At 46.1% G+C, this 27,007-nt stretch overlaps 1 protein-coding gene across 1 annotated transcript in view; it reads right to left on the bottom strand.

Moving 5' to 3' along the window:
* The window catches only part of LOC147458626 (pyruvate dehydrogenase (acetyl-transferring) kinase, mitochondrial-like), a 146,336-nt gene extending 121,108 nt beyond the window's left edge, over window positions 1–25,228 (bottom strand). The window contains exon 1 of the mRNA XM_086510094.1: window positions 24,793–25,228. Within this exon, the coding sequence (XP_086366220.1) occupies window positions 24,793–24,990 (198 nt within the window). The 5' untranslated portion in view covers window positions 24,991–25,228. The remainder of the gene's footprint in view (window positions 1–24,792) is intronic.
* Window positions 25,229–27,007: the final 1,779 nt, after the last annotated feature.

Raw genomic sequence — 27,007 nt, 5'->3', positions numbered from 1 at the left:
GAGTGCTAGCTTTGGGTTGCTTATATATTAACTTACCCAATTTTCCCTACTCAGTTCCTAACAAAAGTAACTTAATAAAATAAGTGAAAATTGTCAAAAATAGGGAAAATAGGCTAAAGTCACTTGAAAATTTCCGAAAGTGATTCTGATGGAATCTGATGTAAATGCTTATGCTTATGCAATGTGCAATCAGAGGATATGCATCTAAACTGAGTGACTAGGCATGCACTGTCTACGAATAGACTCACAAAAGTGCCAGTTCACTTCTAAATCTAGACTGACGGGAACCCTGCTATGTTGTAGCTTGTCCACGGACACATAGGGTTGGATGTGTCACGTGAAATCCCCTCCTTTTCAAAGTGAGGTACTGGTACCGAACTCTATGGCGTCGAGGGAGATCGCCAAGAGCATCCGGAATCCTGGAAGGGACTCTTCGCCGGCCCACTCTAATGTGTGGGTCATGCGGTACTTGAACTTCAAAAATGTTTGCAAAGCCTTCTTCTTTGGGCCGCGCCGAAAGCGACACAAAGTCTTCTGAGTTTCCTTCCTTGCTTCAACTTCGTGTAGAGTCTTGCTTCTTTCTTCTTCTAGAATCTCCATGGCTGAAAATTCCTGAAACGACTTCCAACACAAAAACATGAACATACCCATTCCATCTAAAGTGAAGGGAAAAAATCTTGTCTTCCTTAAAGACTGTGCATGTATTGTGGATGAACAAAGAGACGGAGTGCCAAACGGTTCATCACATACACGCAAACACTTAGATCGAATCATTCTTTCCTGATCTAACTCAATCAAATGTGGCAATTCACAATGGAAATGCCTATGCTTGGTGCTCATACTTTCATGTGCTCTTTCTACAACTGTGTCGTGCCAAGGAAGAGACATAAAATGTGACTTCCTGACATGTATACTTTTCAGCTTTTCCTGAAAAATCTGCATACATTCGTGCTCATTCATGATAGAAACGTGCTCAATGTACAATATGTCATGCCTGGGAAAAGGGATCACATAAAGACGTCGACTAAAAAACAGGAAACGATCACGAATGAAACACTCGATCACTGCGTACGAATCAATCATGCGAACACATAATACTTCCTGTAATGGTTTTGTGGACCTAGGCTCGAGAGCCAAGATCGGTTCTTCCTAAATGATCGAATCGTCCTGTGGGGGTTCTTTGGGATCTATCGAATCTTCTTATGGTGGTTCTCTAGACCTCGACTCGAAAGTCAAGATCGATCCTTCGTGATCGATCGATCTGTAACGATGTTAGCTTCGCTAGAAAAAGCATCCACTAACACATCATGTCACCAGCGTGTGACTACTATCTATCCTTTTTGTTGATTTCTTTCTTATTATCTATTTACTTTCACTTTTTGGAAACACCCCTCGGGAAATCTAACTGCCCTGCATTGCATAGCTAGTGTGGAACTGTCCAGAGGGAGTCCAGGCCTGAGGGCAAGAGAGCACTAAGGTTGGACAAGGACTATGGTTAGCCAAGTGGGGTCATTGACTAGCCAAAGTGGAATCCTTTGCTACAGAGGCTACATTTCAGTTTTGGATGTGGCCACAGTGTACAAAGAGGGTCGGATGACCTAGAAAGATATAATGGCAGCATCTCCTAAAATTTAGGGAACTGCTATTTTGGGACCTGAAAATGTGTTGGCGTCATTACCTCCGGAATGACAAAGGGAACATTTTCTTACTCTGCCGTGAAGTCAACTGGGCAACCGGTTGGGATATTTTTAGGTGGCAACCCCGAAACGGGAAAATGCTTGTAAATGTGCCAAGTGGCACATTCTGGTGCAGTTTCTAATGCAAGAGAGAGTTGGCGCTGAATTTGAAGGGAAGAAGGGCTCATTTGCTGATTTTGTCACAGGTTAAGAGCTATGGAGTGCTTGCTTTCCCTCTTATGCACAGTGCGGTGCCAGGAGTGATGCCCTGCACGCTACGCACTGCCCTCTCTCTCCCCTTTGGCAGTATGTTATGCCCCTCTAGTGGGCTCTTCATTTGACCAATGTACAGTTGTGTGGGTTCATGCGCGATTGCCGAGGCAAGAGCCTCTTGCACAGGTACTGGATTAGCTAGCGGCTAATCCCCCCGCAGGTACAGGTGAATTCGGAGAGGTTTCACGCCAGAAATCTCGTCCGATTCAAAGGGCAAGTAGCCCTACAGGTGCGGGAGCTCGAGGACTTGCTAGGGATGCGACCGGCACGCGAAACGGAGCCCGAAACAGTGAATTACAGCCTGCTGTGTATTTTTGCAGGTTTAGGGTTTTGGCCCTAAACGGACCCTAATACCCCCAGGTGGTTCGGGGACGCAAGGGGACCGTTGTACAGGCGATCTGGAGCATTTTCAGGGCTGAAAACAGAGAATTCAGCGTGCTGCAGATTCTCGCCAGGTTTTGCAAAGTGCCCGTATGCGTCGGGAAAGTTAGTCAATGCGTGGGAATACTGACCGTGAAGGGTTCTAGTACAGTTATGTTGCCGAAATCGGGCTGGAACAGTGGAAATTCAGCCGAGTTTGTGCGGGGCAGCTTGTAGGAACCACAGCGTTTATTCCCTCTTTTGAATAATAAAGAAATACCGAAAGGGGCGCCTAAGTTAGGGGCCAATCTGGTGTCTGTCTACTCATACAGGTGCAATCTAGCAGCCTGTATCCCTCTCCCCTTTGTTGTGTCTTGAAAGTACAAGTAAAATAGACGACTAATAATGGGTGAAAGCTAAATCAAGGTTTAAAGTAAAGTCTACCGCCCTTTTTGGATTGAACAGGCCGGTTTCATGGTTCCATCGACGGGATTAAATCACTTTTTCCCATAGAAGTGAGCCTTGGTCAGTTTTGGGCTTGAAGACACAGGGGATCATAGACCAGACACAGGGAATTGCAATTATGGCTGATAGACCAGATGATGTGACTGAAGAGGTTTCCTCTTCACAGGGTCAACAGACACATGAAGTGGGTGAGTCCTCAAGACCACCACAGACAGATGACGATATATTCAGGACCCAGTTGGCTACTGCTGTGGCTATGTTCACACAAGTAATGCAGAATCCGAGGTTTTTAGCCTTTCTGCAACCTCCTGTTCCGTCTCAGCAAGTTGGGTCACTGGATCATATTCAAAAGCCTGTTAAGGCTCGAGCACAGGTGATTCATACCGCACAGTCAATGGAAACACCTGTACACTTGACGGAGAACATGCAGTCTCCACAACCTGTGCCTAAGGTGCAAGAACAGGTGGTTGAGATGCCAGTCTTTCAAGCTGTACCAGTTCAGCCCGCCACCTTTCAACAGCCTATAGCTGGTTCTAATGGGCAGGGAAGCAACTTACAGGCTATGCAACAGGTCTTCCCACCACCTTCAGTACACCCTGGCTATTTTGGAGGTGGATCCGTATTCCAAAGCATGGCTGGTCATGCACCTGGAAATCAGTTTTATACGCCAGGAACAGTGTTTGCGGGTGCTCAAACGATGATGCCTAACCCCATGTACAGTGTCATGGGTATGCAACCAGGGTTTCAAAGCACTCAGGGACAATTTGGGATGCCACAAGCAAATTTTGGCATGGCTGGAATTACAAATCAGCAGCCAAATATGGCATTTCCAGGTCAAGTTAATAGCGGCCAAGGAACACAGATGAACCTTAATAGTGTTCCCATGTTTCAGTCACTTCCATATGACAATTTAACGCCGCTGGAGAGGCCAACTCCGTACAAAGAAGGTGGCAAAGGTGTGACATTCACGACCTTTACAGGGTTTGATGACAGGAAGAAGGCTCTTTCATTCCTCCAGCAATTTGACAAGGCCTATGCAGGGGGAAACTTTACAGAGGCTTCAAAGGTCCGCAAGGCAGCCACTTTCTTGACAGGGAATGCGGGACAATGGTGGACAACTTTATTGCTTCAAGGGCAAGCTCCGTCCACATGGATTTACTTCAAGCAGATTTTTGCAGCAGCATGGTTATCTGATGATTTCGAAGCAGATGTCATGACAGAATGGCACCAGCTTAATGCTGCCACTTGCAGAAATCTGGATGATTACAATCGGAAGTTTTGGAAAGCTCTACTTCCAGTAACTTCCTATAGGTTTGTGCCATTGACAGAACAGATTGAAAAATACTGTTGTGGCCTACCCAAAGGATTGAGAAAATACTGCACGAAGACAAAAGTCACTACTTTGACGCAGCTCATCGAGGTAGCAAACACTGGCAATGGTTTGCTCAAGGGAGAAGATTGTGAATTTAACACTGGCGTCAAGGCAGGATCAGGCAAGAAAAATTCAGCCAAGAAGCACTTTCCCAATGAGGCTCCTAAAGGGACTCAGGAGTCGGCCAACGCGGGGAAAGACAAAGCTACGGCTGAATCAGAAAAAGGACCCGCAAAGAAATGGAAAAGACGTTTTCCTCGCAAGTCAGAAGAGCAAAAGAAGGTCCTGAGGACAGAGAACAAATGCTTTATATGTGAGCAGCCTGGCCACATTGCTTACAACTGTCCTACAAAGAAAAGGCCAGCTGATTCTGAAGACAAGGAGGACAGGAAGGGAAAGAAGCCCATGGCTGGTCTAGTGCCAGATATGGTGGGCGACAAGCCAAATTCAGATGCAAATGAACTTTGCAGAGCATGGGGAAAGGTCAGGGATCAAACAGTGCTTATCTTCTTTGATCCAGGTGCCAAAGCCAACTTCATTTCCCCAGAATTGGCTTCAAAGTTGGGAATCAGACCTGAAGAGATGGGGTATACAGCAGAGGCAGGTTTGGCATGTCCTGGCCATACAGAGGCTGTGACACCCATCATTGGAAAGTTGCGTCTACATATCCAGTCCTATGTAGATGCTGAAGAATTTTACATCATGCCACTGGACGGATGTGATGTGTTGTTAGGTATTCCTTGGTTGTTTCGTGTACAGGGAATCATGGATGCCTACAACAAAAAGATCACTGTACAGAGCAGGGGAAAGACTCACATTCTGGATGTAAAGCTTAAAGGGGAGTCTATTCCTACTGTATCAGCTTCTGCTATTACTTCTGTAATGAAAAAGCATCTTTCTGCGTACTTGGTTTTTGCACGTGAAGTGTCAGATTGTGATGAATCAAATTTATCTGTGCTAGATAAAGAAAGGTCAATGTTTTTACAACAGTATAGTGACTGTTTTTCCGATTCATTACCGTCTCAATTACCGCCAGAGAGACCCGAGGACCATGCGATAGATTTGGTGCCAGGCAGTAGCCCACCAAATAAGCCTCCGTACAGGGTTAGTGCGGCTCAGCAGAAAGAGATAATGGGCCAAGTACAGGAGCTGTTAGAAAAGGGGCTGATTCAGCCCAGTTCATCTCCATTCTGTTCTCCAGTGTTGTTGGTGCAGAAAAAGGATGGCTCATGGCGTATGTGCATCGACTATCGTGCACTGAACAAGAATACCATCAAGAATAGGTTCCCTATACCTAGAATTGATGATATTATGGACAAATTAGAAGGAGCAGCTATGTTTAGCAGGATAGATCTAAAGAGTGGGTACCATCAGATCCGCATTAGATCAGAGGATGTGCACAAGACTGCTTTTAGAACGACGTTTGGCCTTTACGAATTTTTAGTGATGCCCTTTGGTCTCACAAATGCTCCTGCTACGTTCAATAGGATGATGGACAGAATTTTCCGTCCACACCAGCAGTTTGTTGGTACATTCTTTGATGACATGATAGTCTACTCAAAGAATGAAGAGGAGCATAGGCATCACTTGGCCATTGTGTTCAAAGAGCTACGCAGTCATAGGTTGCTCATCAATGCAAAGAAAAGTGAGTTTTTTCTGGAAGAGATTCACTTTCTGGGACACATTGTCTCAAAGGATGGTGTCAGAATGGATCCTGCAAAAGTCGAAGCGATCAAGTCATGGCCAAATTTGAAGACGGTGCATGATGTCCGAAGCTTTTTGGGACTATGCTCCTATTACAGAAGGTTTATCCGAAATTTCGCTGAGATTGCTTCACCTTTACATGCTCTTCAAAAGAAGGCAGTCACCTTTAGATGGACACAGAAAGAGATTTCAGCTTTTAATCTCTTAAAGGAAAAGATGACTTCAGATCCAGTCATTGTGTTGCCAGATCTTAGGAAGTCATTTGTGGTCCAGTGCGACGCCTGCGGTAGTAGCATTGGTGCTGTGCTAATGCAAGATGGCAGGGTAGTAGCCTATGAGAGCAGAATTTTGCAAGGGCCAGAGATGACCATGCAGGTCTATGAGAAAGAGTTACTGGCTGTGATTCATGCGCTCTTAAGTTGGAAACACTACCTGCTAGGTGCAGACTTTGTTGTCCAAACGGACCATCAGACCTTGCGATACTTCTTGACACAGACAAAGTTATCTGAGAAGCATATGCGATGGGCAAATATCTTGTCCATGTTCCATTTTCAGATTGTGCATGTGGAAGGCAAGAAGAACGTTGTGGCTGATGCCTTGTCAAGGAAGCCACAAATTTCAGCTGTGTCGATTCCTTATCATCATGAACTTGATGATATGAGAGAACAGTATGCAAATGATGAAGATTTTGCAAGGGTCTTCGAGCAACTAATGGATGGACAACGTCATGAACACTATCTTCTTAAAGACGGGTTCATGATGATGCATGGCAGATTGTGTGTCACAAAGCCATTGCGACGCAAAGTTATGGAAGAGAGTCATGTCCCACCGTATGCAGGGCATCGTGGTATCGATGCTACAGTGAAAGCGGTTGAGACATTCTTCTATTGGCCTACATTGAGAAGGGATGTGGATGCCTTTGTGCGAGAATGCCTAATATGCCAAAAGGTCAAGTTTGACAGGCAAAAGGCACCAGGGTTATTGCAACCACTACCTATTCCAGATAAACCATGGGAAAGTATTGCTATGGATTTTATCTTTGATCTTCCAAGAACGCAGACAGGAAATGATGGTATTTGGACCATTATTTGCAGATTCAGCAAACAGGCTCATTTTATTCCTGTCAGGAAGAAGATAAAGCCAGATCAGATGGCACGCTTGTTTATGAGCAATATTTTCAAGTATCATGGCATGCCACAGTCGATTGTTAGCGACCGTGATCCACGCATGACAAGTTTGTTCTGGAGAGGTTTGTTTGAGAATATGGGCACCACGCTCAAATTCTCTTCGTCATTTCATCCTCAAACAGATGGGCAGTCGGAAGAGGCAAATTCTACTGTCCTAGATCTGCTCAAGTGCTATGTGTCAGAGCATAAAGGAAAGTGGGAGCAGTATTTGCCATTGGTGGAGTATGCATACAATAATACAGTGCATTCATCAACTGGCAAGGCACCCTTTGAGATAGTTGAAGGTGGCAAGAAAGTTCCTCCCATACTGCATACAAAGGACAAGATATTTGAAGCAGATAAGTATGTTCAGGACATGGATGAAATGTACAAGAAGGTCAAAGTGGCCTTAGAAAGGACTCAGGCAAAGCAAAAGAAAGCAGCTGATCGTCACCGTCGTGAAGTGGTATATTCACTTGGTGATTGGGTGCTTCTACGGTTTGAAAAGGCAAGGTTAAAGAAGATGAAGGGCAAGGAAAGACTGTTTCCAAAGCTCAGCATGCGTTACTATGGGCCTTTTCAAGTGTGCGACATAATCAGTGATGTTGCATATAGGCTGAAATTGCCTGACAGTTGGAAGATTCACAATGCGTTTCATGTGAGTCTTCTCAGACCCTATGTGGGTGATGTGCCAGAAGCTATTCCAGCTGAAGATCAGCCGGAAGTCGAGGAACTTGACGAGATCTTGGACCCTGAACAGATTTTGGCACACAAAGAAAGGAAAGTGAAAGGCAAGGTTGCTAGGCGTTACTTGGTAAAGTTCAGAAACTATCCACCAATGGATGCTAAGTGGATGGAAGAAGGTGAACTTGCAGAGTCACCAACTGTGTTATCACTTTACCTGGAAGCCTTCGATTTGCAACCTACCTTGACCCCTTGAGTTTCAAAGCTACATGCATTGTCAGTGTGACAACGGCTTCTGAAACAAATGATGTACATGGTATTTAAAGTGAGCTCAAATCAAATACCTGTTACATGAATGTTAGAGCTGTACAGATTGTCAGTTTGGCAATTGCTCTTATGGAATGTCCAAAAGTTTGCTTAGTGCTATAGAAGTGAGTATTTCTTGTCAGTCTGTCAAGGATACAGTGATTGCTTCTATTAAAGAGTACATGTGTAACTGCATTCTTAAACTGTCGGTTTGGGTATGCTCGAAAGTGTTACGGGATCCAACGTGTACTATAAGACAGTGGCAAAATGTGCAGCTACCATTTTGTCATTGGAAAGTTAGTGACTCAAAGCAATGGCAGAGTGCGAAGCTACCACTATGTCATTGGGACAGGGTTCACACGCAGGCAATACATGAGTCGACGAGGTGTTGAATACACCAGGGTTGACAATGAGCATGTATGTGTCGTATATGTGTCGACAGGTGTTGAATACATCAGTGTTGACAGTAAGCATGTACGACATAGATGCAAACGAGGACGTTTGAGATTTCAAGAGGGGGGTATGTCACCAGCGTGTGACTACTATCTATCCTTTTTGTTGATTTCTTTCTTATTATCTATTTACTTTCACTTTTTGGAAACACCCCTCGGGAAATCTAACTGCCCTGCATTGCATAGCTAGTGTGGAACTGTCCAGAGGGAGTCCAGGCCTGAGGGCAAGAGAGCACTAAGGTTGGACAAGGACTATGGTTAGCCAAGTGGGGTCATTGACTAGCCAAAGTGGAATCCTTTGCTACAGAGGCTACATTTCAGTTTTGGATGTGGCCACAGTGTACAAAGAGGGTCGGATGACCTAGAAAGATATAATGGCAGCATCTCCTAAAATTTAGGGAACTGCTATTTTGGGACCTGAAAATGTGTTGGCGTCATTACCTCCGGAATGACAAAGGGAACATTTTCTTACTCTGCCGTGAAGTCAACTGGGCAACCGGTTGGGATATTTTTAGGTGGCAACCCCGAAACGGGAAAATGCTTGTAAATGTGCCAAGTGGCACATTCTGGTGCAGTTTCTAATGCAAGAGAGAGTTGGCGCTGAATTTGAAGGGAAGAAGGGCTCATTTGCTGATTTTGTCACAGGTTAAGAGCTATGGAGTGCTTGCTTTCCCTCTTATGCACAGTGCGGTGCCAGGAGTGATGCCCTGCACGCTACGCACTGCCCTCTCTCTCCCCTTTGGCAGTATGTTATGCCCCTCTAGTGGGCTCTTCATTTGACCAATGTACAGTTGTGTGGGTTCATGCGCGATTGCCGAGGCAAGAGCCTCTTGCACAGGTACTGGATTAGCTAGCGGCTAATCCCCCCGCAGGTACAGGTGAATTCGGAGAGGTTTCACGCCAGAAATCTCGTCCGATTCAAAGGGCAAGTAGCCCTACAGGTGCGGGAGCTCGAGGACTTGCTAGGGATGCGACCGGCACGCGAAACGGAGCCCGAAACAGTGAATTACAGCCTGCTGTGTATTTTTGCAGGTTTAGGGTTTTGGCCCTAAACGGACCCTAATACCCCCAGGTGGTTCGGGGACGCAAGGGGACCGTTGTACAGGCGATCTGGAGCATTTTCAGGGCTGAAAACAGAGAATTCAGCGTGCTGCAGATTCTCGCCAGGTTTTGCAAAGTGCCCGTATGCGTCGGGAAAGTTAGTCAATGCGTGGGAATACTGACCGTGAAGGGTTCTAGTACAGTTATGTTGCCGAAATCGGGCTGGAACAGTGGAAATTCAGCCGAGTTTGTGCGGGGCAGCTTGTAGGAACCACAGCGTTTATTCCCTCTTTTGAATAATAAAGAAATACCGAAAGGGGCGCCTAAGTTAGGGGCCAATCTGGTGTCTGTCTACTCATACAGGTGCAATCTAGCAGCCTGTATCCCTCTCCCCTTTGTTGTGTCTTGAAAGTACAAGTAAAATAGACGACTAATAATGGGTGAAAGCTAAATCAAGGTTTAAAGTAAAGTCTACCGCCCTTTTTGGATTGAACAGGCCGGTTTCATCGCCAGAAATCTCGTCCGATTCAAAGGGCAAGTAGCCCTACAGGTGCGGGAGCTCGAGGACTTGCTAGGGATGCGACCGGCACGCGAAACGGAGCCCGAAACAGTGAATTACAGCCTGCTGTGTATTTTTGCAGGTTTAGGGTTTTGGCCCTAAACGGACCCTAATACCCCCAGGAGGTTCGGGGACGCAAGGGGACCGCTGTACAGGCGATCTGGAGCATTTTCAGGGCTGAAAACAGAGAATTCAGCGTGCTGCAGATTCTCGCCAGGTTTTGCAAAGTGCCCGTATGCGTCGGGAAAGTCGGTCAATGCGTGGGAATACTGACCGTGAAGGGTTCTAGTACAGTTATGCTGCCGAAATCAGGCTGGAACAGTGGAAATTCAGCCGAGTTTGTGCGGGGCAGCTTGTAGGGAACCACAGCGTTTATTCCCTCTTTTGAACAATAAAGAAATACCGAAAGGGGCGCCTAAGTTAGGGGCCAATCTGGTGTCCGTCTACTCATACAGGTGCAATCTAGCAGCCTGTATCCCTCTCCCCTTTGTTGTGTCTTGAAAGTACAGGTAAAATAGACGACTAATAATGGGTGAAAGCTAAATCAAGGTTTAAAGTAAAGTCTACCGCCCTTTTTGGATTGAACAGGCCGGTTTCACATCATCTTTGTGAACAATCACATCATCTTCATGCAACTCATCATGCTGGTGAGAAATCACATCTTGATCATGCAAATCATCATGCTTGTCATTGACATCCAAATCATCATGCTTATCATCACCATTCAAATCATCATGCAAATCATTGTCAATCAAATCATCATCATGCTTCACACAATCATGCAAATCCTGTGTGTCATGCTTTGGAGAAGAAGAGACTGAGAGTCTCCTTTTCCCGATCTTGTTGAATCTGTGTCTGCATTTGAGAAAAGAGTCGCAACATCGCTTGCATTCTTGTTGTGGTCTCGCGGTCATATTCTGCTTGTCTTGCTTTGGCTTCCAAGCGTGCTTGCTCGCTCTCACGCGCTATGGCAGCAATTCTTTCTTGGTACTGGCGCTCTATGGCTGCCATGTCGTCTTCGTAGGCTTTTCTTTCTGCTTCTCGTTCGGCATCTCTTGCGTTGTCTTCTAACTTCTTGTCCATCATCCTCTTGTCGAAAGCCTCCATGTGAGTTAGTGCAATCGGTGTCGTAGATGGTGAAGGAGGAGGGTCGGAAAAATCTCCTAGTGGGGAAAACTCTTCGTCACCTCTCTCATGCTCATCACCTCCAAGCAAAGTATCCATTCCGCTTCGAGTGATATACCTAGATGAATCCAGGATAAGCCCAAATTCACCACTGAATCCAGGACCATCCACTGAAATCTTGGGTTCTTGTGGGTTCTTGTGGTCTTGGGTTCTTAAGTTCACGAGGAACTTGGGTTCTTGAGGGTCTTGGTTCTTAAGTTCACGAGGAACTTGGGTTCTTGAGGGTCTTGGGTTCTTGAGGTTTTCTTTCGCTTGCAAACCGCGTTGAGAAGGATCTTCTCTTAACCCAAGTTCTACTCCTTTCCGCGGGCGCACCCCTTGGCGGCCTTACGCTCACACCAAGGTTGCTTTTTCCCACCTCACGTCGAGTGGCCGACCGCTAAGTGCACAGTCCGCTCTTAATGAGTGAAAAGAGACACAAGGGGAGGCTGGACGACCCCTTCTTTCTTGGGATTCCTGTCACTCTTCAACAAACACGATTAGGAATCGACACGCCCAAGCGAACTTGGGTTCGTGTGACCTCAACAAGCAAAAAAAATTATGTGGTTCTTTCCTTGAGTGATACAAAACACTGCCAAAGCTCTGATACCAATGTTAAGTGCAGCGGAATGATTGTTTGTGCTTTGCTCAAGATGAGTGATCCGTAGTGCGCTCAAGGTTCCTTTTAGTTCTTATAGAAGGGAGAGCCTTCCATTCTTAATGGGAGGTGCTATGATCACAAACAAGTGAATGGACACTGTGCGTGCAAGTGTACGAGACTGAGAGAAAGAGAGAAGAGAGATACGACACCCGAGAGGTTGTAAAACCCTCCTCCGAAGGCCCCACTCTCGTCGGCGAGAGCGGTCTACTATTGATTGCACAAAGTGGTACAATGCGGATGCAATGGACTGATGCAATTCGGGACTATGTTGGTGACGACGACGGCGACCTTAGGGCTGAAATCTGTGGTCTTCTAACAGCTGAAATTCGGGACTGTTTTGGTGGCTGAAAATGACTGTTTTGGCTGCGTTTTCGAGGCTGAAAATGGGGGTTCTTCTGCAACCAACTTGGGCTGCTTCTATTGTTGTTCCATAGGGCTGAAACGCTGTTGTTCTGATGCGGCATTGACTGAAAACCAAAACGCTGATCTGCTTCTGTTGAGGGTTGGCTGAAAACCAAAAACGCTACTGGCCCTGGCTAGCGTTAGTAAAATCTGATGACAATCTGGGGGCTGGCGATCATGGGAGAAAAACGCCAGGTGCTGAATATGGCGATGATGTAGGGACTGGAAACGCCAAGGGGAATCGAGTACTGCTGATGCGGGAAAATGCACCTGCGGGTGTGGCGAGGATGGGGAGATTAAACGCCAAGGGGTTCTTGCGGGGTTCTGCAGAGAAGGTGCCTATTGAGCATGTGCTCCTGCTGCTTCTTCTGCTGTTGAGTGCTAGCTTTGGGTTGCTTATATATTAACTTACCCAATTTGCCCTACTCAGTTCCTAACAAAAGTCACTAAATAAAATAAGTGAAAATTGTCAAAAATAGGGAAAATAGGCTAAACTCACTTGAAAAATTCCCAAACTGATTCTGATGGAATGTGGCATGCACGGTCTACGAATAGACTCACAAAAGTGTCAGTTCACTTCTAAATCTAGACTGACGGGAACTCTGCTATGCTGTAGCTTGTCCACGGACACATAGGGTTGGATGTGTCACGTGACAGATCACAAACAAAGTGAATGGACATTGTGCGTGCAAGTGAATGAGACTGAGAGATAGAGAGAGAAGAGAGATACGACACCAGAGACGTAAAACCCTCCTCCGAAGGCCCCACTCTCGTCGACGAGAGTGGTCTACTTATGATTTCACAAACTGGTACAATGCTGACGCATGGGACTGATGCAAGTCTAGGTTATGTCAGCGATGACGACGGGGACGACGAAACCAACCTAAGGGCTGAAATCTGCAATCTTTTATCTGCTGTCCAAAAACCCTATGGACTGAAATTTGGCCTGCTTGAAAACGCTTGGAAAAACGCTAGTTCCTGCTGTCTTTAAGGCTGAAAAACTGCGTCTACTGTAGGGCTGAAAACCGATGATCTTTGGGCTGAATCTACTACTCCTTTAGGGATGAATTTGCAGGTTTTCTTATGGCTGAAAATCGCTGCATGCTGAAAAACGCCAGCCAGAAAGGGCGGCGTTCTGTGGTTCTGGAAAACGCTAGGGATGAGGATGTCTGGTGATGAGATCTTGCTGCAAAACGCTAGTGCTGAGGTCTTCTTGGCGATGAAACTGCTGAGGAAAACGCCAAGCTGATGTTGATGAAAAACACTAGGGGAGATGTCTTTGCTTGGAGGAAATCCACCAAGTTCTTGCTTGAGAAGTTGTCTACTGAGCTTGGCTCCTGTTGCCTCTTCTGCCATTTAGTGCTAACTTGGGTTTGCTTATATATTAACTAACCCAATTTGCCCTACCTTTTTTCCAACAAAAGTCACTTAAAAATAATAAGTGATAAATGTCAAAAATAGGTAAAATAAGCTAAATACACTGGAAAATTCCCCTAACTGATTCTGATGGATTCTGATGGGGATGCTTATGATCATGTTGTGTGCAACCAGAGGATATGCATCTACACCAAGTGACTGGGGATGCACGGTCTACGAATAGACTCACAAAAGTGCCACATCACTTCTAATCTAGACTGACGCGACGGATTGAACCCTTGCTATGTTGTAGCTTGTCCACGAACACATAGGGTTGGATGTGTCACGTGACATCCCCTCCTTTTCAAAGTGAGGTATTGGTACCGAACCGAATGGCGCCGAGGGAGATCGCCAATAGCATCCGGAATCCTGGAAGGGACTCTTCGCTGGCCCACTCTGATCTGTGGGTCGTGCGGTACTTGAACTTCATAAATGTCTGCAAAGCTTGCTTCTTTGGGCCGCGCCGAAAGCGACACAAAGTCTGTTGTGGTCCTTCGATGCTTCAACTTCGTCTAGAGTCATGCTTCTTTCTTCTTCAAGAATCTCCATGGCTGAAAATTCCTGAAACCACTTCCAACACAAAACCATGAACATACCTATTCCATGTAAAGTGAGTGGAAAAAATCTTGTCTTCCTAAAAGACTGTGTATGCAATGTAGATGAACAAAGAGACGGAGTGCCAAACCGTTCACTACACACACACAAACAATGAGATCGAATCTTTCTCTTATGATCTAGAGCAATCAATTGTGGCAAATCACAACGGAAATGCCCATGCTTGGTGCTCATACTTTCATGTACTCTTTCTACGACTGTGTCGTGCCAAGGAAGAGACATGGGACGTGACTTCCTTGAATGCATATCTTTCAGCTTTTCATGAACAATTCGCATATATTCGTGCTCATTCATGATAGAAACGTGCTCAACGTACAATATGTCATGCCTAGGAAAAGGGATCACATAAAGACGCTGACTAAAATACAGGAAACGATCACGAATGAAACACTCGAACAATGCGTGCGAACTAATCATGCGAACACATAATACTTCCTATAAGTGTTCTTGAGATCTAGGCTCGAGAGCCAAGATCGGTTCTTCCTGAATGGTCGAATCTTCCTGTGTGGATTCTTTGGACCTCGACTCGAGAGCCAAGATCAATCCTTCGTGATTGATCGAATCTGCAACGAGGTTAGTTTCGCTAGAAAAAGCATCAACTAACACATCATCCGTGTAAACAATCACTTCATCTTCATGCAAATCATCATGCTTGTGAGAAATCACATCTTGATCATCATGCTTGTCATGGTCATCCAAATCCTCATGCAAATCATTGGCATTCAAATCATCAGGCAAATCATTATGCTTATCATTGTCATTCAAATCATCATCATGCAAATCATGTGTATCATGCTTTGGAGAAGAAGAGACTGAGAGAGTCTCCTTCTCCTGAATCCTTTCAATCTTGTCCTGCATATTAGCAATGAGGGAGGGAGAATGAACAATGTCCTCTCCACGAATGACAATGGGAGTATCACTTTTGGCATAGAGAGTGAAAGTGTTAGCCTCCCAATCAATGAGAGGGTTAAGATCACGAAACCATCGAATGCCCAAAATCATATCACATCCTGATAGAGGAGAGACAAAAAATCTTCTAGTGAAGGCAGCTTGTTGTTGAATTGTAAACAAAACACCAAGACACTCCTGTGTGATGAGAGAGTCCATACCGGGAACAAAGCCAGAGACCTCGAGAGGAGATTTCTGACTAACTTCTAGGCGAGCTCTCTCAACAAGAGAGGGACTGATCACATCATGCATACTACCTGGGTCAAACAATGACAAAACGCTGCCCCGACACCTGACCATAACATTTAATGAGAGAATCATCAATGGGCGGGTCAACAAAAACTTGGGGCACACTCATGTTATCAGTAATTGCATTGATAGAGGAAGTGGGTTCTGTGGATTCTTTAGATTCATTCAATTCAAGTTTAGGACATGTTCTTTTTATGTGACCCTTAATGTGACAATGAAAACAACGACCTTCCTTAGAATAAGTGCTTTGCTCTTCCGACGTGATATATCCTCCTACAATTCCTTGTGCTACCTTTTCATCTGGAGTAAGCTTAGGTTTAGCAATTGTGTTAGCCTTACCCTTGGGTTCATTGGAAGAATTCCTTTCTGAGAGACTATTGGAAGATTGGTTAGAAGAGTTACCATTCTTACCGTTCTGAGGGTTCTGAGAAGTCTGGGAGGTACTTGTCGAAGTCTTGTTCTCCTTAGGCTTTCCCTTGTTGTGCTTCATCTCCTGTGCGAGAGCAATCGCTACCGCCTTGTTGAGATCGATTGGATCGAGCACCTTGACATCGTACTTGATATACTCGTCCAATCCATAAAGGAATGCCTCTTTGCGTTCATCATCCGACTTGCGTAATTGAGTACCTAACTGCAAAACACGATTAGAAAAAGACATAACCGGCATACCATTTTGCTTGAGAGTGCGCCAATCGTCCTTCAATTTCGCTAGGTACTGAGGTGGCATAAACCGCGCCTTTAGCTTGTCTTGGAAATTAGCCCAACTAAAAGAGAGGGGCGTGAATTCGTCGACTTCCTCTAGATGCGCGGCTAACTGTGCCTCTTGCCATGCGTGGTACCAATTGATGGCATCACCAGCAAGGTACATAGCTGCTGTCAAAACTTTGCTATTTCCTGTCTTCTTAGTTGTCGCAAAATAAGCATTAAATTGATGCAACCAAGAATGAATAACCGTAGCATCCATCTTAACATCATAATTACTGAACTGGATCTTCTCTGTAATTGGGTTGTTGGAGTCTGAATCTCGGCTTGCGCCACTTGAGGAACTACCAACATCTTTGGCTGGCTCGGATTTTGATGAGAGAACATGTCGAACCAACTCTTGCATGAGTTGTTCACTCTGTGCCGCACGCTCTGCCTGTCTTTCCTCGGCAGCCAAACGATTCGCTTCTTGTCGTGCCATCATGTCCAACATTGTCTTGACCAAAGCCTCCATAGGATTTGGTACAATCCTTGGCGTAGATGGCGTAGGGGGAGGGTCGGAAAAATCTCTTGGTGAAGAAAACTCTTCGTCGCCTCTCTCATGCTCATCACCTGTATGTGAAGTATCCATTCCGCTTCAGGTGATGACCATGCACTATGATCTTGGGTTCTGAAGTTCACAAGGAACTTCGGTTCTTGAGGGTCTTGGGGTCTTGGGGTCTTGGGTTCTTGAGGGTCTTGAGGTTCTTGGGGTTCTTGGGTTCTTGAGGGTCTTGAGGTTCTTGAGGTTTTCTTTCCCTTGCAAACCGTGTTTGAGAAGGATCTTCTCTTCACCCGAGTTCTACTCTTTTCCGCGGGCGCACCCCTTCGCGGCCTTGCGCTCACACCAAGGTTGCTTTTTCCCACCTCACGTCCATTGGCCAGCCGCTAAGTGCACAGTCCGCTCTCAATGAGTGAAAAGAGACACAAGGGGAGACTGGACAAGCCCTTCTTTCTTGGGATTCCTGTCACCCTTCAAAAACACGATTAGGAATCGACACGCCCAAGCGAGCTTGGGTTCGTGCGACCGCAACAAGCAAAAGCATCTAGCACCCCTTGCGTTTTGGCTTGGCTCCTGCCTAGCTCAGCGTAGGGATCACCAGGCATAGTTACCTGGAACAGGAACGGGGAACAAGAGCATCCGGAACGGGACGAGAATGGGGAGAAGGAGGGGAGGCCGGAACGGGAACAAGGTCGGAACGGTCGACTAAAGTAAGGCTTGAACTACCTCCATTCAGCTTAGTCCCAAATAAACTCCTAAACAACACAAAAACTGCCCCTAAACCTGTCCTCAAACTTCACCAAAAATGTTCCCCAAACAGCCCCAAATGCCTTCTTTTGCCCGTTTCGCCCCGCATTCCGCTATTCCGCCTCATGTTCCCTTCCATTCCAAAACACCGTTCCGAAACATTTCCGCCTCTGTTTCGGGAACGGAACTCGTCCAGAACACCGTTAAGAAACGTATGGACTTTGTACTAGATCCAAGCTAAATCCCTAAACACTTCCGCTGCACTTGACAATAGTCGTGTCTGGAGTGTGTCTGACCCATACCCAAGCAGGGCATGTAGTCCGTAGAGCTACATCCTCTGTCCAAGAGTCCTCATGAACATATACAAAGCAGGGTGCACTTTCAAATAAGTATACCACAATGTGTCTACATCTTGCTGCATCTGGTGGTGTCACATAGAACTTGGCCAACAGCCACAGAGTCTATATCAAGTAAGTCATCCCCAAGTCTCCCGTGTGGTGAGAGAACTCGACAGCCTGAACATGGAGCCAGTCCATCATTGTATGCATAGTCCACTCCGGCTGATCCTTGCCACACAATGTGAAGGAAAAACCAACCGATGTGTCTAAGGCCTCTTCACCTCTGGCTACCCATGTTAGGTGCAGCGGAATGAAATGTTTGCGCTTTGCTCAAGATGAGTGCTCCATAATGTGCTCAAGGTTCCTTTTCGTTCTTATGGAAGGGAGAGCCTTCCGTTCTTAATCAGAGAATGCTATGATCACAAACAAAGTGAATGGACACTGTGCGTGCAAGTGAACGAGACAGAGATAGAGAGAGAAGAGAGATACAACACCAGAGACGTTGTAAAACCCTCCTCCCAAGGCCCCAATCTCGTCGGCGAGAGTGGTCTACTTATGACTGCAGAAACTGGTACAATGCGGACGCATGTGACTGATGCAAGTCTAGGCTATGTCGGCGATGACGACGGGGACGACGGGGACGACGAGACCGACCTAAGGGCTGAAATCTGCAATCTTTTATCTGCTGTCCAAAAATGCTATGGGCTGAAATCTGGCCTGCTTGAAAACGCTTGGGAAAACGCTGGTTCGTGCAGTCTTTAAGGCTGAAAAACTGCGTCTACTGTAGGGCTGAAAACCGATGATCTTTGGGCTGAATCTGCTACTCTTTTAGGGCTGAATTTGCAAGTTTTCTTATGGCTGAAAATCGCTGCATGCTGAAAAACGCCAGCCAGAAAGGGAGGCGATCTGTGGTTCTGGAAAACGCTAGAGATGAGAAGGTCTTGCAATGAGATCTTGCTGCAAAACGCTAGTGTTGAGGTCTTCTTGGCGATGGGACTGCTAAGGAAAACGCCAAGCTAATGTTGATGAAAAACGCTAGGGGAGATGGTCTTTGCTTGGAGGAAATCCACGAAGTTCTTGCTTGAGAAGTTGCATGTTGAGCTTTGCTCTTGTTGCCTCTTCTGCCATTTAGTGCTAACTTGGGTTTGCTTATATATTAACTTACCCAATTTGCCCTACTCAGTTTCCAACAAAAGTCACTTAAATTAATAAGTGAAAAATGTCAAAAATAGGGAAAATAGGCTAAAATTATTGGAAAATTCTCCTAACTGATTCTGATGGATTCTGACGGAAATGCTTATGATCATGTTGCGTGCAACCAGAGAATATGCATCTACACTAAGTGACTAGGCATGCACGGTCTACGAATAGACTCACAAAAGCGTCAGATCACTTCTAATCTAGACTGACTGGACTGATTGAACCCTTGCTATGCTGTAGCTTGTCCACGGACACATAGGGTTGGATGTGTCACGTGACATCCCCTCCTTTTCAAAGTGAGGTATTGGTACCGAACTGTATGGCATCGAGGGAGATCGCCAACAATATCCAGAATCCTGGAAGGGACTCTTCGCCGGCCCACTCTGATGTGTGGGTCGTGCAGTACTTGAACTTCATAAAGGTCTGCAACGCTTGCTTCTTTGGGCCGCGCCGAAAGCGACAAAGTCTTCTGTGGCTCCTTCAATGCTTCAACTTTGTCGAGAGTCATGCTTCTTTCTTCTTCAAGAATCTCCATGGCTGAAAATTCTTGAACCCATTTCCAACACAAAACCATGAACATACCTATTCCATGTAAGTCTTCCTAAAGACTGTGCATGCAATGTAGATGAACAAATAGACGAAGTGCCAAACCGTTCATCCAAGACATGCAAACAATGAGATCGAATCTTTCTTTCCTGATCTAAATCAATCAAATGTGGCAAAACGCAATGGAAATGCCTATGCTTGATGCTCATCCTTTCAGGTGCTCTGTCTACAACTGTGTCATACCAAGGAAGAGACATGGAAGGTGACTTCCTTGAATGCATACTTTTCAGCTTTTCATGAAAAATCCACATACATCTGTGCTCATTCATGATGGAAACGTACTCAATGTACAATATGTCATGCCTAGGAAAAGGAATCACATGAAGATGCTGACTAACATACAGGAAACGATCACGAATGAAACACTCGATCACTGCCTGCGAACTAATCATGCGAACACAGAATACTTCCTGTGAGGGTTCTTGAGACCCAGGCTCGAGAGCCAAGATCATTTCTTCCTGAGGGGGTTCTTTGGACCTCGCCTCGAAAGTCAAGATCGATCCTTCGTGATTGATCGAATCTGTAATAAGGTTAGCTTCGCTAGAAAAAGCATTCACTAACACCTCATTCTTGTGAACAATCACATCTTCTTCATGCAAATCATCATATTTGTGAGAGAACACATCTTGATCATCATGCAAGTCATCATGCTTGTGAGAAATCACATCTTGATCATGCAAATCATCATGCTCATCATTATCATCCAAATCATCATGCAAATCATTGTCATTCAATTCATCATGCTTCTCATAATCATGCAAATCCTGTGTGTCATGCTTGGGAGAAGAAGAGACTGAGAGAGTCTCCTTTTCCCGAATCTCTTGCATCTGTGTCTAAACTTGTGAAAAGAGTCTCAACATCTCTTTCATGTGTCAGTCGTTCATTTCTTTCCTTGCTTTGTTCTCGCAAACCATTTCTGCTTTTCTTGCTTCGCATTCACGATCAAATTCTGCCATTCTTTCTGCTCTTCTTGCTTCGCGTTCTAACTTCCTGTCCATCATCATCATGTCGAAAAGCTCCATAGGAGTTAGTGCAATCCTTGGCGTAGATGGGGAAGGGTCGGAACACCTCCTTGTGGGGAAAATTCTTCTTCGCCTCTCTCATGCTCATCACCTCTAAGCGACGTATCCATTCCGCTTCGAGTGATGACCAGCTATTGAAGTCGTGGGTTCTTGTGATCTTGGTTCTTAAGTTCACAAAGAACTTTGGATTCTTGGGTTCTTGAGGTTCTTGCGGTTCTTCTTTCGCTTGCAATCTGTGTTAGAAAAGGATCTTCTCTTCACCCGAGTTCTGCTCTTTTCCGCGGGCGCACCCCTTGGCGACCTTGCACTCACACCAAGGTTTCTTTTTCCCACCTCACATCGATTGGCCGGCCGCTAAGTTCACAGTCCGCTCTCAATGAGTAAAAAGAGGCACAAGGGGAGGCTCGACAAGCCCTTCTTTCTTGGGATTCCTGTCACTCTTCAAAAACACGATTAGGAATCGACGCGCCCAAGCGAACTTGGGTTCGTGCGACCGCAACAAGCAAAAAAAATTCTTGTGATTCTTGTGGTTCTTTCCTTGAGTGATACAGAACACTGTCAAAGCTCTGATACCAATGTTAGGAGCAGCGGAATGAAATGTTTGCACTTTGCTCAAGATGAGTGCTCCATAATGTGCTCAAGGTTCCTTTTTGTTCTTATGGAAGGGAGAGCCTTCCATTCTTAATGAGAGAATGCTATGATCACAAACAAAGTGAATGGACACTGTGCGTGCAAGTGAACGAGACTGAGAGATAGAGAGAGAAGAGAGATACGACACCAGAGACGTAAAAACCTCCTCCGAAGGCCCCACTCTCGTCGGCGAGAGTGGTCTACTTATGACTGCACAAACTGGTACAATGCGGATGCGTGTGACTGATGCAAGTCTAGGCTATGTCGGCGATGACGACGGGGACGACGGGGACGACCTAAGGGCTGAAATCTGCAATCTTTTATCTGCTGTCCAAAAATGCTATGGGCTGAAATCTGGCCTGCTTGAAAACGCTTGGGAAAACGCTGGTTCGTGTGGTCTTTAAGGCTGAAAAACTGCATCTATTGTAGGGCTGAAAAACGATGATCTTTGGGCTGAATCTGCTGCTCTTTTAGGGCTGAATTTGCAGGTTTTCTTATGGCTGAAAATCGCTGCATGCTGAAAAACGCCAGCCAGAAAGGGAGGCGATCTGTGGTTCTGGAAAACGCTAGGGTGAGGAGGTCTGGCGATGAGATCTTGCTGCAAAACACTAGTGCTGAGGTCTTCTTGGCGATGGAACTGCTGAGGAAAACGCCAAGCTGATGTTGATGAAAAACGCTAGGGGAGATGGTCTTTGCTTGAGTGGTCTTTGCTTGAAGGAAATCCACCAAGTTCTTGCTTGAGAAGTTGCCTGCTGAGCTTGGCTCCTGTTGCCTCTTCTACCATTTATTGCTAACTTGCGTTTGCTTATATATTAACTTACCCAATTTGCCCTACTCAGTTTCCAACAAAAGTCACTTAAATTAATAAGTGAAAAATGTCAAAAATAGGAAAAATAGGCTAAAATCATTGGAAAATTCTCCTAACTGATTCTGATGGATTCTGATGGGAATGCTTATGATCATGCTGTGTGCAACTAGAGGATATGCATCTACACTAAGTGACTGGGCATGCACGGTCTACGAAGACTCACAAAAGTGACAGATCACTTCTAATCTAGACTGACCGGGCTGACTGAACCCTTGCTATGATGTAGCTTGTCTACGGACACATAGGGTTGGATGTGTCACGTGACAACCCAATACGAAACCTTGCCACTAGCGGGAAAAACAAACCGTTGTGTCCAGTTTCTTGCTGCTAGAAACAAAACATGTCCTCTGAAACAAGCCTCCTTGAAATCGGGAGAAGAGTCGTAGCGAAAACGTGTAAAGTCGTAGTCGAAGAAGTCCCAACGGCGCCGGATATCAAAACTAGTCAGCACGCAAGTGACTACCGCAAAAGGCGACGTTTGCACCAAGAGGGGCATCCGCAAATAGGGCTGCAGCTCTCGCGTCAGGCGGCTCGTGGCAAATGCACTGCCAAGACACCTCCAAGCTGCCAACAAGTGGCATGTCCCCTGGGCAGCACAGTGAGGCATGGGAGGGGTCAGGAGACGGGGCGGAAGGATTAATGCGAGGGATGGGAGAGGCGGAGGGGGCGGGTGGAGGAGGTGGTGGAGAAGTGGAGACGGTAGGCGGGGAGGAGGGGACGGGCTGGCGATGGCAAAGCTAGGTGGAAGGGGCATCCGTTGGCTCATCTTGCTGTAGCTAGCCAAAGCAGAACCCACTGCTGTTGTCCTACTACATGCCGACGACCAAGGGTGCCTAACCCTGACGACAGTGGCCACGAACCTACTACTAGCCCTAATCTGCATGGGCACCTGTCTCAATAGAGGTACCCGCATGTGCTCCTTGTGTCTCTCTCTGTTGAGCTTGGCCAGCCTTGGTACACTAGATCTGAGTCGAGAGTCGGGTCCTCCATGGACAGGTCTTCGCAAGATGGGCCATCTGTCTGCACATGAAACACTGATCCACCACTCACCCAAGTTAGTAGAACTACCTTCGAGGAGGGTGTGGGTGTCTCGAACTGGAACATGTACCGTAGGTATGCCTACTGTCCCGACAACAACGAAAGCTGTCATGCAAGGTGTCTCCAAAACGGTCCCAGTTTTGGATACTATGAAAGTAGCGGGAGGTACTCTTTCCGCAAACCGGTGAAGCAAACTGAAATGGGCGGGTCTGCTTTAGCCGGATCAAAACAATGGCACGTGGGGGAGGGAGGGGGGGGGGGGGGGGGGGGGGGGATCAAGGAGGAGGGACGAGCGCTAGCTGCGCGAAAGAGGAAGGCGTGGACAGGGGGAGTAGTGCAAGAGAGGGGAGATGGAAAAGGGGGAACTGGATAGTGAGAAAGCAAGGAGCACAAGGAGGCGCACAAAGGGAGGGAGCACAGGCAACAGCAAGCATCTAGTTTGGATCTTCCCAGCTTCAGGTACCTTGCCCTTGAGGTTTCGGCCAATCATAAATAGAATAATTGCGGTACGTGACGCTTAGAAGCAGGAAAAAGAGACTTACCATGCATTTGAGAGCATGTGCAATGTGGAAGAGATTCAATGTTGGGTTCTCAAGAAATACCTCTTTGACACCTTGGTGATTGGTGCTTCTTTATGGAGTTGAATATGGGGTGGTGGCATCTCTAAGTCTGCGTGGAAAGAGTTAGAGAATGTCCAAAAGCGTTTTCTTAGAAACTTTCTCTAAATCAAAATACAAACACCATACATGCTCTTACTTCTTGAGTCCGGATCATTTTCCATTGAGGTTATGAGAATGGAGAGAGTCATGAAGTACATGGTTAAGATGTGACGAAACCTTTCACATCAAGATCAGAGAATTGCATGGGAGCCAAGTGAAAAGGTCCAAAGGATGCACACGAGCAAAATATTCACTTCGGAATGGATACAAAACATCAAGAAGTGGTTTGGATGGGATGCATTACACTTGCTTCATGATGCCTCAATAGACTCCATAGTGAAAGTACAACCCCAACGTATCACAGTTTGGGAGAAATCCGGAGGTTCATGCTTCATACATTACACGACATGTGTTGCCTCCGATTACAAAACCATCTTCTTCTCCGAACAAGGGTCCTGCACCACCCCTTACATGCTCGATCGAGCCCATCCCCTTGAGTGCAATCTACAATATCATGAGTTGACTATGGACTTTAAAGTTTATGTCCCCAAAAAGCTAGTGAGTTTGAGTATGACACCATACTTGAATGCTAAGCTTTAGATCACATTAGAGCTTGCTTTCCCACATCTTCGGTGAGAAGCTCACCCTACACACATTCCTCTCCCAACCATGATGTGGATTCTCAATTGCGACGCCCATTTCCACAATTCTTGAGCATCAAGAGTCACTTATCATCTCTACACACTCCAAATGATATGTTTCTTTTGGTCCCATACCCATATTTGACCTTCAAGGACGATAATAAAATATCTCTCTCTCTCTCTCTCTCTCTCTCTCTCTCTCTCTCTCACACACACACACACACACACACACACACACACACACACACACACAAAATGGCACATCTTCAGAATGCAATTAAGCTTACCTTGCTCTTCCGATTATCCCACCACTGGGAGCAGTCCCTGAAAAACTCTCGCCATAGAAAGTCTATGTCCGAACTATCTGAGGAGCATCTTGGTGAGCGTTGCACAATCCACTGTGCTTGAAGGAGGTGATCATCAGAGACAGAAGGAAAGAAACTCTTGCAGGTGCACGTCTCCAAGGATAAGAATGTCAATATCATATTGAGCTAGGGCTGTATCCTCAGAGCATTAGCTCCTTCTCTAGAAGATCTCTGCTCTTGATTCACGTGTGTCTGGAATAGCCACGATTAAGACGAAGCAGAGCTCTCATCTACTTTCAGCCCCTGCTGTGCTGCTCCACGCTTCTGAGATTAGCTTCCTGCCCTTTACTGCTGTAGGCCGCAATTTCCTGTTTGCTTGTTTCCATGCGAATATTTAGAATGTGTACCTTCAGTATTTCTGCCAAATTGGCTGAAACTCTCTGCCTCTCTCTCTCTCTCTCTCTCTCTCTCAAAATTGCTCATGTTGTGGAGTCAATTAATAGTTCACGTGGGTATATTTTCTCTACCAGTAGGAGTATGGGGTACCAGCTGGAGAAAATTCAAAAAATGCATCATTGATAGAATAGACACCCTCGGTCCCTCTGAAGTGGAGGTTTAGTCGAAGGCTCAATGAGAGTGGAGGGATCCAAGGCACGTGGACGCCATGCATTCTTTTCTTTTTGCCCAATTTGGGTCTCTCTCTCTCTCTCTCTCTCTCTCTCTCTCTCTCTCTCTCTCTCTCTCTCTCTCTCTCTGCCTGCACTGCCTTTGAATCAAGCTCCAATGAGGGTGGGTTATAATTATAGGTAGGGTAGGTGTGCGCTACCTGCAGGTTGGAGGCCATGAGCGGGGTGTGTCTGGTAGATAAAGGGAAGGTGAAGAGCGGCTACAGCCACATGAAGGAGGGCGCAGCGTTGATGAGTAGGGGGCTGGAGACGTGCATGTAGAAGAGCTGCAGATGGGGAGGGGGAAGGCGATGGAAGGGAGGCAAGAAGCAAGGAGCAGCCTGCGTCTGATCAAAGCACGAGAATGGGAGAGAGAGAGAGAGAGAGAGAGAGAGAGAGAGAGAGAGAGAGAGAGAGGGAGAGGGAGAGACAGACGCAAGTCGAAAAGGTGGGGTCGAAGGTGTTGGCTGGAAGGGGAATCTTTTAGAGGAAGTTAATATTGTATTTTCACTTCCCAGTAGTAGCACTCAAATCGTCAGATATTTCTTTTTACATAATGTATGGAAGACAAGGAACCGTCGTGTGTTTGAAGGAGGTTCTGAGGTGGCAAGCTTTGTAGAAATTACTCAAGAAAGCAAAGTGCTAATATGGACGCCCGGGCGCAAGCATCACTCGGAGGATTGGTCTAGGACTACTTGTGCATTGTTGTCAGCAGATGGAATGCCTAGGACGGCGTAAAGATCTCAAAAGGACAATTTTTTGGACCATGTGTATCGGTGGGGGTGGCTGCCCTGATGTAATTATAGTCTCTAGATGTTGTCATGGCTCAACAAGAGCATGACCTTGTAATTTTTTGGGGCTGCTCAATATAATTCACTCACAATTGTGAGTTTTGCACACAAAAAAAGGAAGAGGAGAATCTGCACACAGATTCTCCTCATACAGTTTACATAAAATGAAAAATTCGTTAGTGAAGCATCATTGGTTGGATTTGTACGAGGTTGTCGGCATGCGATCTACGACTCCAACTCTAGAAGGTTTGTGGGCGTAGTGGTGGAGTGCCAATCTCTCTCTCTCTCTCTCTCTCTCTCTCTCTCTCTCTCTCTCTCTCTCTCTCTCTCTCTCTCTCTCTCTCTCTCTCTCTCTCTCTCTCTCTCTCTCTCTCTCTCTCTCTGTGTGTGTGTGTGTGTGTGTGTGTGTGTGTGTGTGTGTGTGTGTGTGTGTAACGGGAGGATGCAAGGTAGCACAAGCACTGCAAGAATGAAGTAGGGCAGCGATTGAGTAGGGCGAAGGAGGCAAGGCAAGAGTGCTCCTGCAAGGATGATCATTGAGCAGGGGTGAGATCACAAAAAGAAAGGATTGAGGGACAGGAGGGGGCAAACGGCAGAGGAAGGAGAGATTTCGAGCAGCTGAGAGGGAGGGTTAGGTTGAGCAAGGGCAAGCGAGGACGAAAGGGAAAGAATCTTGATTGCTATTGAAATTTTTTAAAGTAGAGTCGGTAGAGCACATGAAGATAGGAAGTATCGTGGGCA

This window comes from Adiantum capillus-veneris, chromosome 4, assembly GCF_014529385.1.
Source record: "Adiantum capillus-veneris isolate H3 chromosome 4, ASM1452938v2, whole genome shotgun sequence".
NCBI lineage: Eukaryota > Viridiplantae > Streptophyta > Polypodiopsida > Polypodiales > Pteridaceae > Adiantum > Adiantum capillus-veneris.
The sequence above is the reverse complement of the archived record's forward strand: the minus strand, read 5'-3'. Positions and strand labels throughout refer to the sequence as shown.